General features: G+C 38.6%; 1 protein-coding gene across 1 annotated transcript in view; it reads right to left on the reverse strand.

Annotated features, from left to right (window-relative positions):
* LOC117310973 (RING finger protein 17-like) overlaps positions 1 to 19,387 on the reverse strand; it is an 85,774-nt gene that overhangs the window by 34,199 nt on the left and 32,188 nt on the right. The window contains 5 exon segments of the mRNA XM_033850480.2: positions 211 to 364; positions 12,259 to 12,400; positions 13,566 to 13,756; positions 15,082 to 15,250; positions 16,743 to 16,932. Coding sequence (XP_033706371.1) covers positions 211 to 364; positions 12,259 to 12,400; positions 13,566 to 13,756; positions 15,082 to 15,250; positions 16,743 to 16,932 — 846 coding nt within the window.

Genomic DNA, 19,387 nt, shown 5'->3' on the forward strand with positions numbered 1-19,387 from the left:
AGAAAAAAAAAAAAAAATGGTGAAGTCCTAGTCAAATCGAATGAAATCTAAGGAGCCAGAGGTTCATCTATCAACACTATTGCTAGCTTTCTAAAGAGCAAAACTGTAAGATCAAATAATATCACTTCCATGATTTAATTTGTACTGACTCAAATGGTATCAATTTTTAAGCATAACACTTCCCTGAGGAAATAGTGTGCAATTTCCTACCAATAACTTTTGCTCGGTACCAAACTCCATCTTCAAATTTAGCTACACAGGCTTGATCTTGAACTGGACAGAGGATTTCAAGATTTTCTGCATCTTCATTTTTATAGAATTCCTCAATTGCCTTTAATACAAATAAAAAATCCAGGCTCTTTATCTAAGAAACAGAGTTAAAGCAGGGATTAAAGCACTGTAGTTTCATAGAAACTTAAAATTTAAGTGTTGCATGTTTATAGGCACTGCTCATAAAATTATGAAATATTAGAACTGAATTAGATATAAGCTGTCATGTAATTTATATCTGAAATATTTTGTTACAGAAGTAGTATATAAAATTAGCATATATAAACATAACAAAATTTTTAAAAATCACATTTTTCCAGATATCTAAAACGTATATGCTTCTAGGTATTTTTCTTTTTTTTGGCTGCGCTGTGCAGCTTGCAGGATCTTAGTTCCCTGATCAGGGACTGAACCCAGGCCCAGAGCAGTGAAAGTGCTGAGTCCTAATCACTGGACCACCAGGGAACTCCCGCTCCTAGATCTTTTTCTAAGCACACTTTCCATACTTCTGTATGTACCAAAAATGAGACCATACCATACGTATAATTCGATAATCTGCATTTTTCTATCAATTCTCACTTTTTCTGCCTCAGTAAGTGTTCCTACTAGTACTTCTAGACCATATTAGATTTCCCTAACTGACCAAACCCAGTATCCAATCTAAGACTACATGTTATATTTGGTTACCTCAATAAGTCTTATAATTTAGTGTAGTGTTCTTTTTAAAATGACCCTGTCTTATTAAAGACAGTGTGCTATTTTTCTGCAGAATGCCCCATCTTCTGGATTTATGTGGTTATGTTTTCATCCTGTTATTTATCTTGTTCCGCCACTGAGCAGGGCCTATCCCTGGAATTTCTCCCAAACTGAGAGTTGTATCTACAAGTTTGATGGATTCAAGCCAAATCTTTTGGCTAGAATACATCAAGTTGCAACAAATCAAGACACAATATTACTGACTCACTAAGGATATGCTAAGATTCACCTACAGAAAGGGCTTGTGATTCTCATCCCTTCATTATACAGTTACGTTTTTCCCTTGTGGTCACCAAGTAATTCATGTAGTACTACTCTGGCATTGTATGAACGTCCAATTTCCCATCAGCCATCCATCTAATGGTTTTAATGTGAATTGATAAATCTTCTTTAATAAATCAATAATTTCAGTAGAGTTTGTGAAATGACTGCATAATTGAATAGAGCTTTATCTTATTAAATGGGACTATTTGGTTACTTTAAAACCTGATGTTCTTATACTACTTAAAACACAGCTCCTAAAACAAAACCAAGGATGAATGTTTATTTTTCCAAATACCAATTCTTAAGATGAAAAATATTTTAAAATCCATCTCAAATGGTCAAAAAATGAAGTTTTTCTCTTTTGTGGGTATAATAATGCAAGTGGAAATTTTCTGAATCTTTTGTTATTTCATATACATTATTTTCACAACACTTTAAACCTTTCTTTTTTTTTTTTCCACAGTACATTGTTGTAATTGTTCTATTTTATTGTTGGTTATTGTTGTTAATCTCTTGCTGTGCCTAATTTATAAATTAAACTGTATCTTAGGTATACATGTATAGGAAAAAACATCATATATACAGGGTTCAGTACTGCCCACAGTTTCAGGCGTCCACTGGGAGTCTTGTATCCCCTGCAGACAAGGGGGGACCACTATATGTGATGGAGGAAATGGACGGAGGTCTGGATGCACAGACTGTAAACCTTTATTTCTAAGTAGGTATTATTCATATTCTTCCATTAACAGATTACCCAAATGGAACACTGGAAAATTCAACAGAGAAATGACATCAGCAAAACAGCAGACTCTGAAGCTCCAAGCTCTTGTGTCCCCACAGAAACACTGAAAAAATGAGAAACCATCCGAACCAACTTTGTTAGAGCTCTGGGAAACAAAGGCTTACAGCACCCAAGCAAACACCCAATCAAGCTTTCAACATTCAAGGAAATCAACATAAACATTTGCTGAACACGAGCTAAAAGAACAGAGAGACTTCAGTGATCACATACTAGGAATAGTATTTGTAAGAATAGTTTGAAAAAGTCTCAAAATAAACCAACTACTAGTCTTCAACAATTTTAAAAAATCCAGGATGTGTGTGGCGGGTGATCTTTCAGAGTTCTGTAATAGTCAATGCCCAATTTTCAACAAGAAATCAGAAGGCATACAAAGAAACAGGAAAACATGGCTCATTCCAAGGAACAAAATAAACAGACAGAAATCAGCCCTTAGGAAGCCCAGATAATGGATTTACTAGACAAAGACTTTAGAACAACTGTCTTAAATATGCTCAAAGAGCTAAAGGAAAACATGGACAAAGAACTAGAGAAAACCAGGAAAACAATAAAGGATTAAAATGAAAGTATCAACAAAGAGACAGTAATTATAAAAAGGAATCAACTTCTGGAGCTGAAAAGTACAATAACTGAAACAAAAAATATTCTGGAGGGGTTCAATAGCAGATTTGATCAGGCAGAAGAGTCAGTGAACTTGAATATAGGACAACTGAAATAGTGAGGAACAGAAAGAAGAAAGAATTAAGTGAACAGAGCCCAAAGTATTTGTCAGATATTAATCACACCAATATATGCATTATGGGAGTCCCAGAAAGAGAAGAGAGAAAGAAAGGAGCAGAAAGAGTATCTGAAGAAATAATGACCAAAAACTTCCCAAATTTGATGAAATACACAAATCTACAAATCCAAGCAATATTATGGGTTGATTTGTGTCTCCTCCAAAAAGATATGTTGGAGTTGTAATCCCCAGAACCTCAAAACATGACCTTATTTGGAGATATGGTATTTATCAAGTTAAAATGAGGTCATTAAAGTAGGCCTTAATCCAATGTGATTGGTGTCCTTATTAAAAGGGGTAAATTTGGGCACAAAGACACATACACAGGAGAATGCATGTAAAGATGAAGGCAGAAACTGGAGTGAGGCAGAAGCCACGGAACACCAAATTTTCCAGCTAACCACCAGAAGCTAGGGAAAAAGGAATGGAATAGATTCTCACTCACAACCTTCAGAAGGAACCAACACTACTAACAACTTGATCTCACACTTCTAGATTCCAGAATTGTGAGACAATAAATTTATGTTGTTTAAGCCACTTAACTTGTGGAACTTTCTTATGGCACCCCTAAGAAATGAATACAGATTTTGGAATAGGAAAGTAGTGTGCTGTTGTAATAAATACCTAACATATGAGAGAAGCTTTGAAATTGGGTAATGAATAGAAAGAAAAGGAAGAATTATGCGGTACTTGAATGAAAATAACCAGATTGCTTTGGAAAGATTACTGGCAGAAATATGGATGTTAAAGGTGCTTCTGGTGAGATTTCAGACAGAAATGAGGAATACGATACTGAAAACTGGAGGAAAGGCAATCCTTGTTACACAGTGGTAGAGAACTTGGTTGAATTATGTTCCACTGAGTGAAAAGTTGAACTTGGATATTTAGCTGAGGACACTGCTAAGCAAAGTGTCAAAGTGCCAGCCAGGTTTCTCCTTGCTGCTTATAATAAAATGTGAGAGGACAGACATAAATTGAAGAATAAATTGTTAAACATAAAGGAAGCAGAATCTGAAGATTTAGAAAATTCTCAGCCTATATGTATTTCAAAAAATGAGAAAGCAAGCTCTGGAGTGAACACCAAGGGCATGGCTGGACAGTGTCTGCTCAAGAGATTATGGGTAGGGCTTCCCCGGTGGCACAGTGGTTGGGAGTCCGCCTGCCGATGCGGGGGATGCGGGTTCATGCCCCAGTCTGGGAGGATCCCACATGCCGCTGGGCGGCTGGGCCCGTGGGCCATGGCCGCTGAGCCTGCGCGTCCGGAGCCTGTGCTACACAATGGGAGAGGCCGCAGTGGTGGGAGGCCCGCGTACAGCAAAAAAAAAAAAAAAAAAAAAAAAAAGAGATTATGGGTATACGACTTGTGGATCTAATCATTCGTCTCAGCAGAAACAATGCCAGCGTGAACTGAAGGGGACAGAGGTGAGAGGAAATGAAGGGGGGCCGGTGGGCTTGTGGGATTCTATAGGCAGGAAGTGAGCTGATAGAGCTATTCAGTTATGAACTTATGTTTCAAGAAAAGGGAAGACTGATCCTGAAGGAGATTCAGAGGCTAGTGTGTCTGCAACTGCTACTCAGGCCCAGAGGGCACAGACCTGAGAGGCAGGGCTGGTTCCTCCTCTGTTCCAGGGATGGGGCCTCCTCCTGGGTTCCAGAGGGTTAGGATAAATCCTCAATTCCAATGGGTGAGGTTGCTGCCATGACTGAAGGGGTAGGGCCACCACCCTAGTGGGACTGGAGGACAGAGCATCCAGCCAATGAGGATTATTCTCAAGCCATAAGAATCTAATGGAATTTTCCCTGCTAGGTTTTAGACTTACTGTCTAGTCTCACGGATTCAGAGACAGAGAGGAGTTCTGCCTCAGCTTGAGTTAAACAATTCTTACCTATACCTGATTCAGATAATCAGGGATTCAGTGATTTTATATGAGATTCTGGATTTAGATTTGATGCTAGAATGATTAAGATTTTTTGGAATGTTGGGATGGGGTTATTGCATGTGGGGAGGAAATTTTTGATACAGCAGAAAGTGGACTGCTTATGGGTTGAATTGTGTCCTCCCCCCCAAATATGTTGAAGTTCTAACCCCCCCAGTACCTCAGCATGTGTCCTTATTTGGGGATAGGGTTTTACCTTGATAGGTATTATCAAGTTAAAGTCTTAGGCGGGACCTAATTCAACATGACTGTTGTCTGTATTAAAAAACTGAGACAGACAAGTACACAGAGAGAGTGCCATGTGAAGGAAGCAGAGACTGGGATGACGCAGCAGAAGCCAATGAGTGCTAAAGACTGCCGGCAAACCACCAAATCTAGGGGAGAGACATGGAACAGATCACAGACCTCACCCTCCCAGACCACAGAAGGAGCCAACTCTGCCAACAACTTGACCTTAAACTTGCAGACTCCAGAACTGTGAGAAAATAAATTTCTGCTTTTTTAAACTACCTACTATATGGCACTTTCTGCACGAGGGGGGTGGGAGTGGGCACGCCACACAGCTTGTGGGATCTTAGTTCCCTGACCACAGATTGAACCTGGCTCCTGGCAGTGGAAGCGCAGAGTTCTAACCACTGTACTGCCAGGCAATTCCCTGTGGCACTTCGTTATAGCTGCCCTAGAAAGTTACTATACTCAAGAAACGCAAAGTAGGATAAATTCAAAGAGAGACACACTACATGCATGATAAACAAACTGTCAACAGCCAAAGACAAAGTGAGAGTTGTGAAAGCAGCAAGAGAGAAGTGACTTGTCATATATAAGGGATCATCAATAAGATTATCATCTGACTTCTCATCAGAAATCCTGGAGGTCAGAAGATAATATTAAACTGCTGAAAGAAAAAAAGCATCAACTGAGAATTACAGATCCAGCAAAACTATCCTTCAAAAGACAGGAAGAAATAAGCTATTCACAGATAAACAAGAGGTGAGGAAGTTCACTAACACCAGACCTGTCTTATAAACAATGCTAAAGGGAGTCATTCAGGAGGAAATGAAAGGTGCTAGAGTGTAACCCAGAGCCACATTAAAATGTAAAGATCTGTGGTTAACATAAATACGTGGACAAATATGAAAGCCAATATTATTAACTTTAGTTTGTAATTCCACTTTTATTTTCTACAGGATTTAAAAGATAAATGCATAAAATAATTATAAATCTACATTATTGAGCACACAATGTACAAAGATTCATTTCTGAGATCAATAATATAAAAGGAGAATGGAGTTATACACGAGTAGGGTTCTGTTCAATTAAAGTTGGTAACAATTTGTATTAACTTCTGTCACTTTAGGATGTTATATGTAATCCCCATGGTAACAATAGATAAATATATAGATACACAAAAGGAAATAAGAAGGGAACCAAAACATGATGCTACAGTATTTCCACACCCATGTTCATTGCAGCATCATTCACAATAGTCAAGAGGTAGAAGCAAACCAAATGTCCATCAATGGATGAATGAATTAATAAAATGTGGTATATACATACAATGGAATATTAGTCAGCCTTAAAGAAGTTAAGTCCTGTCACATGCTACAACATAGGGCATTATGCTAAGTGAAAAAAGCCAGTGCCAAAAGGACAAATACAGGTATCCCTGCTATCTGAAAGTGGAGTGTTCCTATGAAATCTTTTGTAAGCCAAAATGCAGTAGGGCTTCCCTGGTGGCGCAGTGGTTGAGAGTCCGCCTGCCGATGCAGGGGACACGGGTTCGTGCCCCGGTCCGGGAAGATCCCACATGCCGCGGAGCGGCTGCGCCCGTGAGCCATGGCCGCTGAGCCTGTGCGTCCGGAGCCTGTTGCTCCGCAATGGGAGAGGCCACAACAGTGAGAGGCCCGCGTACCGCCAAAAAAAAAAAAAAAAAAAAAAAAAAGTAGTAGTAACCAAAAATTCTCTTCAGATTTCTTCAGTTAGTAAAAACAGATACTAACACAGGTCTTTCAGAAAAGCGAAGCTGGTGTAAAGCGAACTTTCGAAAAGCAGGGTAAAGCTGTACTGTATGATTCCACTTACATAAAGTATCTAAATAGCCAAATTCATAGAAAAAGAAAGTAGAATTGTAGTTGTCAGTGGTTGAGGGTAGAATGAAATACGGAGTTACTGTTCAAGGGGCACTGAGTTTCAGTTTTGCAAGATGAACAGATTCTAGAGATCTGTTGTACAACAACATGAATATAGTGAACACTACTGAATATACATCTTAAAGTGGTTAAGAGGGCAAATTTTGTATGTGAAGGACTGACAGATTTTCTTCTAAGAACAGTAACAGGACAGGATGCATGCTTTTGCCACTGCTATTTAATATATTATTTTAAGTTCTAGCCAGAGTAATTAGGCAAAAAAAGATAGAAAAGCCAAACAAATTGACAAAGAGTAGGAAAATGATCTCTTTTTGCAGATGACATGACCTTACAGGTAGAAAACCCTAAGATGCCACAAAAATACTAGTAGGTCTAATAAATGAATTCGGCAAAGATGTAGGATACAAAATGAACCCACAAAAAAATCAGATGCATTTCTACAAAATAACAATGAACAGTCTGAAAAGGAAATCAAGAAAACAATTCATTTTACAATAGAATAAAAAGAATATACTCAGGAATAAACATAATCGAGGATGCTACAGACGTGTACACTTGTTGTACACTACACAACACTGCTGAAATGAATGAAGACAAAATAAAGATGCAAAGATCTCCCATGTTCATGAACTGAAAGATTTAATATTGTTAAGATGTCAGCACCCAAAGCAATCTACAATTCAAAGCCATCCCTATCAAAATCCCAACGATGTTTCATGTAGAATAGAAAAACGCATCTGAAAAGTCACATGGAATCTCAAGGGACCCCAAACTTCCAAAACAAACTTGAAAAAGAACAAAGTTGGAGAGCTCACACATCCTGATTTCAAAACTTGCTACAAAGCCACAGTAATTAAAACAGTGTGCCACTCAGCATTCAAACAAGGAATAAAAGGTATCCAAATTGGAAGGGAAGAGGTAAAATTGTCACTATATGCAGATGACATGATACTATACATAGAAAACCCTAAGGATGCCACACAAAAACTACAAGATCTGGGACTTCCCTGATGGTCCAGTGGGTAAGACTCCACACTCCCAATGCAGGGGGCCTGGGTTCAATCCCTGGTCGGGAAACTAGATCCCACATGCGTGCTTCAACTAAGAGTCTGCATGCCACAACTAAGAATCTGCATGCTGCAACTGAGACCTGGTACAGCCTAAATAACTAACTAAATATTAAAAAAAAAAAAAAAGCTCTACTAGATCTAATAAAGGAATTCAGCAAAGTAGCAGGATACAAGATTAACATTCAGAAATCAGTTGCATTTCTTTACACTAACAATAAAATAATATCAGAAAGGGAATGTAAAAAAAAAAAACCTTTTAAAATTGCACCAAAAAAACCCCACCTTGGAATAAACCTGACCAAGGAGCTAAAAGACTTATATGCTGAGAACTATAAAACATTAATAAAGGAAATTACAGAGGAATCAAAGGAATGGAAAGATATCCCACGCTCTCGGATTGGAAGAATTAATACTGTTAAAATGGCAATACTACCCAAAGCAATCTACAGATTTAATGAGATCCCTATCAAATTACCCATGACAGTTTTCAGAGAACTAGAACAATAATCCAAAAACTTACATAGAAACATAAAATACCCAGAACTGCCAAAGCAATCCTGAGGAAAATAACAAAGCAGGAGGCATAATTCTCCCAGATTTCAGACAATACTACAAAGCTACAGGAATCAAAGCAGTGTGGTATTGGTACAAAAACAGACATATGGATCAATGGAACAGAACAGAGAGCCCAGAAATAAACCCACACATCTACGATCAATTAATCTTCAAAAAGGAGGCAAGAGGGCTTCCCTGGTGGTGCAGTGGTTGAGAGTCCGCCTGCCGATGCAGGGAACACGGGTTCGTGCCCTGGTCTGGGAGGGTCTCACATGCTGCGGAATGGCTGGGCCCGTGAGCCATGGCCGCTGAGCCTGTGCGTCCGGAGCCTGTGCTCCACAACGGGAGAGGCCACAACAGTGAGAGGCCCGCGTACCGCAAAAAAAAAAAAAAAAAAGGAGGCAAGAATATAAAATGGGAAAAAGTCTCTTTAGCAGTGGTGCTGGGAAAGTCGGACAGCTGAATGTAAATCAGTGAAGTTAGAACACACCCTCACGCCATGCACAAAAAATAAACTCAAATGAGATGGCTTGAAGACTTTTATAAGACATAAAACCATAAAACTCCTAGAAGAGAGCATAGGCAAAACATTCTCTGACATAAACTGTACCAATGTTTTCTTAGGTCAGGCTCCCAAGGCAATAGAAATTAAAACAAAAACAAACAAACAGGACCTGATGAAACTTACAAGCTTTTGCACAGCAAAGAAAACCATAAACAAAACGAAAAGACAACCTACAGTATGGGAGAAAATATTTGCAAATGATACAACCGACAAGGGCTTAATCTCCAAAATATATAAACAGCTCATACAACTCAACAACAACAACAACAAAAAACCCAACTGAAAAATGAGCAGGAGACCTTAATAGACACTTCTCCAAAGAAGACATACAGATGGTCAGTAGGCACATGAAAAGATGCTCCACATGACTGACTATTAGAGAAATGCATATCAAAACTACAATGAGGTACCACCTCACACTGGTCAGAATGGCCACCATTAAAAAAGTCTATAGGGGGATTTCCCTGGTGGTGCAGTGGTTAAGAATCCACCTGTCAATGCAGGGGTCACGGGTTCGAGCCCTGGTCCAGGAAGATCCCACATGCCACGGAGCAACTAAGCCCACGCGCCACAACTACTGAGCCCGTGTGCCACAACTACTGAAGCTCGCGTGCCTAGAGCTCATGCTCTGAAACAAGAGAAGCCACTGCAATGAGAAGGCTGCACACCACAACGAAGAGTAGCCCCCACTCGACACAACTAGAGAATGCCTGCGTGCAGCAACTAAGACCCAACACAGCCATTAAAAAAAAAAAAAGGAAAAAGTCTATAGGGACTTCCCTGATGGTCCAGTGATTAAGACTCCGTGCTTCCACTGCAGGGGGCACAGGTTCGATCCCTGGCTGGGGAACTAAGATCCTGCATGCCACGTGGCATGACCAAAAAAGTAAATAAAAGCAAAAAAATTAAAAATATTAAAAGTCTACAAATAACAAACGCTGGAGAGGCTGTGGAGAAAAGGGAACCCTCCTACACTGTTAGTGGGAATGTAAATTGGTGCAGCCACTATGGAGAACAGTATGGAGGTTTTAGAAAACTAAAAATAGAGATATACCATATGATCCAGCAATTCCACTCCTGGGCATATATCCAGAGAAAACTATAATTCAAAAAGATACATGCACCCCTATGTTCACAGCAACACCATTCACAAGAGCCATGACATGGAAGCAACCTAAATGTCCATCGAAAGATGAAAGGATAAAGAAGATGTGGTATATATATACAATGGAATACTATTCAGCCATAGAAAAGAACAAAATAATGCCATTTGCAGCAACATGGATGCAACAAGAGATTATCATACTAAGTGAAGTAATTCAGAAAGAGAAAGACAAATACCATATGATATCACTTACATGTAGAATCTAAAATATGGCAAAAATGAACCTATCTATAAAACAGAAATAGACTCACAGACATAGAAAACACTTGTGGTTGCCAAGGGGGAGGGTGAGAGGCAGAGGGATGGACTGTGAGTCTGGGGTTGGTAGATGCAAACTATTACATTTACAGTGGATAAACAACAAGGTCCTACTGTACAGCACAGGGAACAATATTCAATCTCCTGGGATAAACCATAATGGAAAAGAATATTAAAAAAGAATGTAGGGCTTCCCTGGTGGCGCAGTGGCTGAGAGTCCACCTGCCGATGCAGGGGACATGGGTTTGTGCCCTGGTCCGGGAAGATCCCACATGCCGCGGAGCGGCTGCGCCCGTGAGCCATGGCCGCTGAGCCTGCGCGTCCAGAGCCTGTGCTCCGCAACGCGAGAGGCCACAGTGGTGACACCCGCATATCGCAAAAAAAAAAAAAAAAAAGATGTATATATGTATATAACTGAGTCACTCTGCAGTGCAGCAGAGATTGGCACACTGTAAATCAACTATACTTCAATTAAAAAAAGAAAACAACCAAAAAAACCAGTGTGCTACTGCCATAAGGACGGATGGATGGACCAATGGAACAGAACAGAGAGCCCAGAAATAAACATTCACGTATATGGTCAACTGAGTTTTGACAAGAGTGCCCAGACCGTACAATGGAGAAAAGACCATCTTTTCAACAAACAGTGCTGGGTAAACTGGATATCCAAATGGGAAAGAATGAACCTTTCCCTTACACCATATATAAAAATTAGCTCAAAATAACTCAAAGACCTAAATGTAAGAGCTAAAACTATAAAACTCACAGAAGAAAACACAGGGGGGAAAAGCTTCACGATGTTAGATTGGCAATGATTTCTTGGATATGACATCAAAATACCGGCAACAAAAGAAAAAGTAGATAAACTGGACTTTATCAATTAAAAACTTTTTGAAAGAATGCTATCAAGAGAGTGATAAGGTAAGCCACAGAATAAGAGATAACATCTGAAAATGATATATCTGATAAAGGATTAATGTATAATCCTTTATACATTATACATACATCCTTTATACATTATACATATAATGTATAATGTATAATGTATAATCCATAATGTATAAAGATCTCCTATAACCCAACAACAGCAAAATAAATAATCCAATTCAAAAATGGGCAATGGACTGGAATTAACTCATTCTAAGGGCCATACTGCTTTGTGTGACACATAAAGCATGGACACAAAGAGATCAATGAAGATAAACTTTAATGCTGGTAGCTATCTAAAACAGACCCATCAGTCATATACCCAAAATTTTCTATGAATGCCTTTAACCTGAATCTATTTTGGTATTGTAATTCAGAAAATTACCTAGGAATAAGAAGTAAATTCTCATACATTATCAGAAGCAGGTGTTATCATTTTATTTTGATTTGCCAGCTCTATGTGCTCTCCTGGTTTCTAGATTTCAGAAGGTAGCAAGAATCATTTACACATTAGGGATCCTTCATTTTCCTTCCCCTCCATACTTCACTAACTTGCCTGATAAATTTAGATTTCCTTCAATTTACTATGAATCATGTGAATTTCTTGTTTAAAAACAAGAAACTACTAAGCTACTAAGAAACTTAAATTTGCAGAAGGTTGATAGTGGTTTGCTCTCAATTCATACTGGGCACTCACTTCCATTATAAATTTCTACTTAAAATTTGAAAAAATACTTTGTCTCAAAGGACCACTATATACTTACCAACTGAAGATAGAAATCAGTAGGACTATTTATATGACAAACCATAACTGAAACATCTGTCATTTCCTTAGGCAAAACAGGTGGATGATAGTGTAAAGTCGTATTTTTTTCAGAGTGACTTCTTGATAACTGAGACCTAAACCTAATTAAAAGCATAAGCAAGAGCCATTAAGTCTCTCTTCTCTCAGTGGATTAATTGATCTGAAGAAAGGACTTACACACATACTGATTTATCTACCAAGAGTATTTTTCCAATTTCTCTCTTCTAACTTACAACATTTCTTAGTATTGTCTCCAATTATCAAACCAGGATAAATAAGAGGTCAAGTCTCAAAACTCAATAATTAACCTTCAAGTTTGTGCTGGAACATTTGTGAGTTGGGCCTGTATGTTCTACTCAAAGTTTCTACTCTTTTGGTTGACAATACCCAGCATCTATGGTAGCAATCAGAAAGGCCAGCTGAGGGGTTTCTGTGACCCCTTTCAGCTCCAATACTCTACTTAAGTTTTATTTTTCCAGAATGGAATCTACTTGGGTCACTTCCAGAGTCGTGTAATTGCTCAGGACAGAAAGTAGTATCTTCCATTATCTCTGTGGTTACTTAGTCATCTTACTTTGCTCATCAGACATGAGAAAGGAAAGAAATTTAAGTATCTACTCTAGATTCATACATTAAATATAGAGTGGTGATCATGATCTTATTCCAAAGGTTAGAAAATGTAAGAACTCTTAAACTATAATTCTTAAAACCCTAGTGGAGCTACTTGTAAAAGTTAGCAAGAGTCTAAAAAAATGTTCCTATCTACCAATAGTTTCTATTTTGAGCTACCTTAATTTTTCTATTTCCTTAAATCAAATGACCTGAATGCAATTTTCACAGACAACCATACTTAGAAAACTCTGACAGCAATATTTTTAACCTCTTCGAGTATGTTAGGATGTCCCTGGTGGTCTAGTGGTTAGGATTTGGTGCGCCCTCTTAGTGTATGTTACAGTTCACTTTAGAGCCCATCTTTTTTTTTTTTTGCGGTACGCGGGCCTCTCACTGTTGTGGCCTCTCCCATTACGGAGCACAGGCTCCGGACGCGCCTGCTCAGCAGCCATGGCTCACAAACCCAGCCGCTCCGCTGCACGCGGGATCCTCCTGGACCGGGCCATGAACCCGCGTCCCCCGCGTCGGCAGGCGGACTCCCAACCACTGCGCCACCAGGGAGGCCCCAGAGCCCATATTTTTTAAAGGTAAAATCTGCTGTTCCAATTTATAGCTATAACCTTGAAAATATTTACATTTTAATAAGTTACCTACCTTGCTAGTTCCATAAAAACTAATGCATCTCTAAGAGACACAGGCATATCACTGCTTATTTTATTTGTTGGTGGCTTCTGCAGATCTACAATTAGCACACCATCTTCTTCTTTAAAAACTTTCATTAAAACAGCCTTCTTATTTACCATTTTCAAAAATTCTATTTTAGCTTCTTCTCCCCAGCCTTCAGTCTGTGGAAAAAGTAAAATTCCAATGTATTCAGTAATTATAATTAGCTCTAATGGTACAATGTTGTAGATTTAGCTTTCTAACAGCCAAAGTCTGCAAATTCGAACAAAGGCACTTAACCAACCATACATATTTAGAAGCGGCTGGGCCCACAAACCCAAAGACAGTCTTTATGTATGCACAATGTACGGATCACACTTAGATTTTATAAACATGGTCTCAAGGTGACCATAAGCTGTTGTACTTCAGGACTTAGTTTTACTTCTGAATATTAATATCAAGATAATAAATAAAAGTTTAAAAACAAAACAAGTATTATATACGAATTTTCCACTTAAACGATGAAATCCAAAAGGTAATTTTGAAAGCATGATGGAAGCCATGTAATACATTAAAGATATTTACAATCATTACCAGGTAACTTAGTTTCCATTACTAGCAATATGTGAGGTAAATGCTACTTAAACAATAAGGAAAAATACTCACCCATTGAAAAAAAAATTTCTCACTGAACTTTGAAACTTTAATTACTCATACCTAAAGTAAATTTCACAGGCCAAACTACACATTCCTTAAAAATAAAACATCTTCTAAAGATTTTGTAAGTATAAAATTAAAGCCCATTCAGAATAAAAAGGCAAAAAAAAAAAAAAAGATAAAATTAAAGCCAAAATAATTTTCCCATTTTGAGGAAAATACCAGGGCTAATATGTTTATGTGTTTCCTTTTACTTTTTTATTCATTTGTTCATTCTTTCAAATATTTGCTGAACGCCTACTACGTGCTCAGTGATTTGCTAAGTGTTGGAATACAAAGATAAGCAAAGGTGCAGACTCCTGCTTTCACAGACTTTATAATAATATAACTGCTTAACAAGTATTTTTACACACAATTTCTGTCTCATAGGAGTTTTAAATCTTTCTGGGAAATAAATATTCATTAATAATATAAACAGAATGCAATATAGGCTATAAGCAGTGAGCAAAGGGCCATGGAAATAGTGAAGAAATGAATGGAAACACATACCACATAACATTTAAAATTTATTTTTCTCTCCATATTTATTTGACTCCAAAATTTTATGGTTTACTTGGCTATTTCACCTATCATTATGTTCATATATGCATATTCAACTCAATTTCCCGTTAAGAACGATTCTAATTGTAGAAACTGAAGTTCATTTCCTTTTTTATTGGCACCAATAGTTTATTATACAAAATGTATTTAACAAGAGAACTGAACCTACATTCAGTAATCTGATCAGCAATGCATAGCTAAAACTGGACTATTTGGCCCCTGAATAAGAAATAATTTAAGTCTCACTTACTGAATTCTGTGGAACAATGTCTTTCAATGAGCATGGCTGTGCTAATGGCTGGATGTCTTTCAGCAGCCCTTCAATATATGGCTCAGACTTCCTCAGAGCCAGACACAAGTCATTTAGTGTGACATGCTGCTTAGCAATGTGTTCTGATCTCACATAAGTATCACCAACTCTGGGAAGAATTCAAGCAATATTTACTGAAGATAATGCTTCAAGCCCAAACTTGCCTTACCCCACAAAAGGTATGCATTTCTAAGGATACTCTCTTTAAGTTAAATCTTCTAGGAAGTTATACTCTTTTAAAAATTTATTTATTCATTTATTTTTACATCTTTATTGGATTATAATTGCTTTACAATGATGTGTTAGTTGCTGCTGTATAACGAAGTAAATCAGCTATACATATACATACATCCCCATATCTCCTCCCTCTTGTGTCTCCCTCCCACCCTCCCTATCCCTCCCCTCTAGGTGGTCACAAAGCACCTAGCTGATCTCCCTGTGCTATGCAGCTGCTTCCCACTAGCTATCTATTTTACACATGGTAGTGTATATATGTCAATGCTACTCTCTCACTTCGTCCCAGCTTACCCTTCCCCCACTGTGTCCTCATGTCCATTCTCTACATCTACATCTCTATTCCTGCCCTGACACTAGGTTCATCAGTACCATTTTTCTAGATTCTATATAAATGTGTTAATATACGGTATTTTTCTCTTAGAAAGTTATATTCTGATTCATACTATCTCACTATATAGATTTAATCTAGCTTTTATAAACACAGACACTGTTTCTACCTATAGAAATAAATCTCAACTGCCTTCATCTGGATTGTCTTTCATATACCTATTTGGTTTAAATTTAAAAGGCATAATGACACCCCCAAACAAAAAGCTGTTTATAAAGCTATGACCATTTAATAAAGTGACCATGCAAGAGTTAATACTGGTCCTTACTAGAAGAACATTTTCAGTTTGTTTTATTTTCCTAGAAGACTGAGGGAAACAGTTTTGAACACCTAGAGTTAGACACTATGCCACTTTAACATACAATAATGGAATTATGGAAATATGATTAAAAATTTTACTCAATCATCTGGCAACTAACCGTAACATTTTATTTAAAAGAACCATTTTTGAGGCCTCCCTGGTGGCGCAGTGGTTGAGAGTCCGCCTGCCGATGCAGGGGACACGGGTTCGTGCCCCGGTCCGGGAAGATCCCACATGCCGCGGAGCGGCTGGGTCCGTGAGCCATGGCCGCTGAGCCTGCGCATCCAAAGCCTGTGCTCCACAACAGGAGAGCCCACAACAGTGAGAGGCCCGCGTACCGCCAAAAAAAAAAAAAAAAAAAAAAACCCCACCATTTTTGTGCTTCATTTCCTGCTTTGAGGCTATACAGAAGAGCATTTAAGTTTGAAACATCAGAAAGTTCTTTTTCCAAGCTCCCCATCTAGTAACACTGATAGCTAATACTTTACTAATTCAGTAATTAGTAAGACAAATTACAGAGCAAAATAAAAGGTATATGCCTTGGAAGTGAAGAAGGATAACTTATTCCTCTCTACCTCTTCCTACTTTTCTTTCTTCTTTAGTATCTCCCCTCCTCCCCCATCACAAGTGTTTCTAAGCAGACCAGGAACACATAGTAATTATAAAATAACATACCCTGCAACAATTAGGACTTCAGAATTTCCAAAATCTACCATGAATATTTGTATTAGTGCAACTTTGTGGACTGAGAATTTGGTTGGAATACAAGGTTTTCTAATACTTTCACTTCCTATTGGAATTAATTCAGTAATAGTTCCTCGACACCACATTCCATTTTCAATACTGTTGACAAATATTCTTGCACCTAAATAATGGAGACAAATCATTATCAATGTTTATGAAGAAGAATATCTAATTAGCTCTAATTTACAAACATGTACATTAGTTCCACCACTAAGAAGTCTTAATTCATTTATTAACTGATGATACAGTACTGTGTCAAGTGCTATGAGAGGGATTAAAAGGTAGTGTATTTTGGCAGTCTGTTATACAGAAACTTATGTCCTAGACGGGGAGGTAAAAACAAAGAAAACAAAGGCAGCAGTCCTTTACTGAGGACCTGTGTTTTATAAACTATAACAAAGATGAGTAAGACCGTCCTGCTATCAAGAAGCTCAAGAAAGGAAAGGAGACAGGCAAGTGACTATAATACACTGTACTTATAACAATAAAGACCTATCCTTGTGCATGTACACACATGCAAGTATAGATACATATATACCGAAATCTATAAAATACTTTAGTAGCATAAAGGAAGCAGCAATGACATTCTCTTGGTAAAAGGGGAGTGAAAGTAAAGAAACCAAGAAAGGGAGAGTGTGAAAGGCCAAAATTAAGAAATTGATACACAGTGGAGTTCAGAGAAGGGGAAGATGAACCAAGGACCAAGCAGCAGAGGAAGACCTTATGGTCTTTCCTTATGGAGGGATCAGATGAATTACAAATTAATAACCAGAAAAAAATATCAAGTTAGAAAGAATTTTTATTTTTACTATAGGCTCAGCAATGTTCTCAGTATTTTATGTTTGAATTCACCTCCTCCCCACAACAACCCCATGGAGATGATGCTTCCATCCCATAGGTGAGGAAACTAGGCAAAAAGAGGCTGAAAACCCAGCCGAAGCGACATGGCTACTTAGAAGAGGTAGGAAGAGAACCCAGGTAGTCTTAGAGCCCAACCTCTTAAAAACTCATCTAGCATCAGAGATATACTTGTTAAGACTTGATCACTGATTACATACAGAGAGATGCTGCATAATCCCTCTATACATGCTAATAAAAACAGGATAGTTGAGAGGCACATCAGGGCAACCTTTTAAGTTCTACCAAAACATCTGTTTTGGCCTTGAGATTGTCATAAACCCTTCTCTTATGCTGATATACCATATAACCAATATTCTTAGTTTTAAACTATACGCTATTAAACTATTCTTTCTTGCAACAGATGAGATAAAAGTCTATTGAAGTAATCTGTTGTTCTTTATAATGAAGAACACAGGTAGGAAAAGGGAACAAGAGGAAACTCTGCTAAACCGTTATATTACATTTCTTCCCTTACCATTAATTTCTTGAAAGATAAATAAGGGCTTCCCTGGTGGCACAGTGGTTAAGAATCCAGGGTAATGCAGGGGAGACGGGTTCGAACCCTGGTCTGGGAAGATCCCACATGCCACGGAGCAACTAAGCCCGTGTGCCACAACTGCTGAGCCTGTGAGCCACAACTACTGAAGCCCATGCGCCTAGAGCCCGTGCTCTGCAACAAGAGAAGCCACCACAATGAGAAGCCTGTGCACCGCAACGAAGAGTAGCTCTTGCTCGCCACAACTAGAGAAAGCCCACATGCAGCAACAAAGATCCAACGCAGCCAAAAATAAAAAAATTGAAAGAAAAACGATAAATGAGTATTTAAATCATATATATCTACCTTGAAATAATAATTATCCTTGACAACTTAAAGGATGACTTTTTGGCTTTCATAGAACATTTTCTAAATCTAAACTGAGCTCTTTTGTGCATGTATTAAATTTAGAGAATTATTTGCAGCCGTAAAATTAAGTTTAACACTACACTCTTCCCTCCTTAGATATTCAGAATTTAAACACGATTTTTAAAATTAATTTATTCTATTTATTTATTTTTGGCTGTGCTGGGTCTTCATGGCTGCACACGGGCTTTTCTCTAGTTGCTGCGAGCGGGGGCTACTCTTCGTTGAGGTGCACGGGCTTCTCATTGTGGTGGCATCTCTTGTTGCAGAGCAGGGCTCTAGGTGCGCGGGCTGCAGTATTTGTGGCATGCAGGCTCAGTAGTTGTGGCACACAGGCTGTTGCTCCGTGGCATGTGGGATCTTCCCAGACCAGGGATCGAACCCATGTCCCCTGCATTGGCAGGTGGATTCTTAACCACTGCGCCACCAGGGAAGTCCCGTGGTGGCTTCTCTTGTTGCAGAGCACGGGCTCGAGGCACACAGGCTTCAGCAGTTGTGGCTCGCAGGCTCTAGAGCACACAGGCTTCAGCACTTGTGGCTCGCAGGCTCTAGAGCACAGGCTCAGTAGTTGTGACGCACAGGCTTAGCTGCTCTGTGACATGTGGGATCTTCCTGGACCAAGGCTCGAACCCGTGTCCCCTGCACTGGCAGGAGGATTCTTAACTACTGTGCCACCAGAGAAGGCCCTAAACACTGTTTTTTAACTTTAAAAATTATTATTCATTTTTATCAGAAGTATGTGATGATTCTAGTCTTCTGATATTCTGATAAGCTA

The sequence above is a fragment of the Tursiops truncatus genome, unplaced genomic scaffold, assembly GCF_011762595.2.
Source record: "Tursiops truncatus isolate mTurTru1 unplaced genomic scaffold, mTurTru1.mat.Y mat_scaffold_83_arrow_ctg1, whole genome shotgun sequence".
In the NCBI taxonomy this organism is placed as follows: Eukaryota; Metazoa; Chordata; class Mammalia; order Artiodactyla; family Delphinidae; genus Tursiops; species Tursiops truncatus.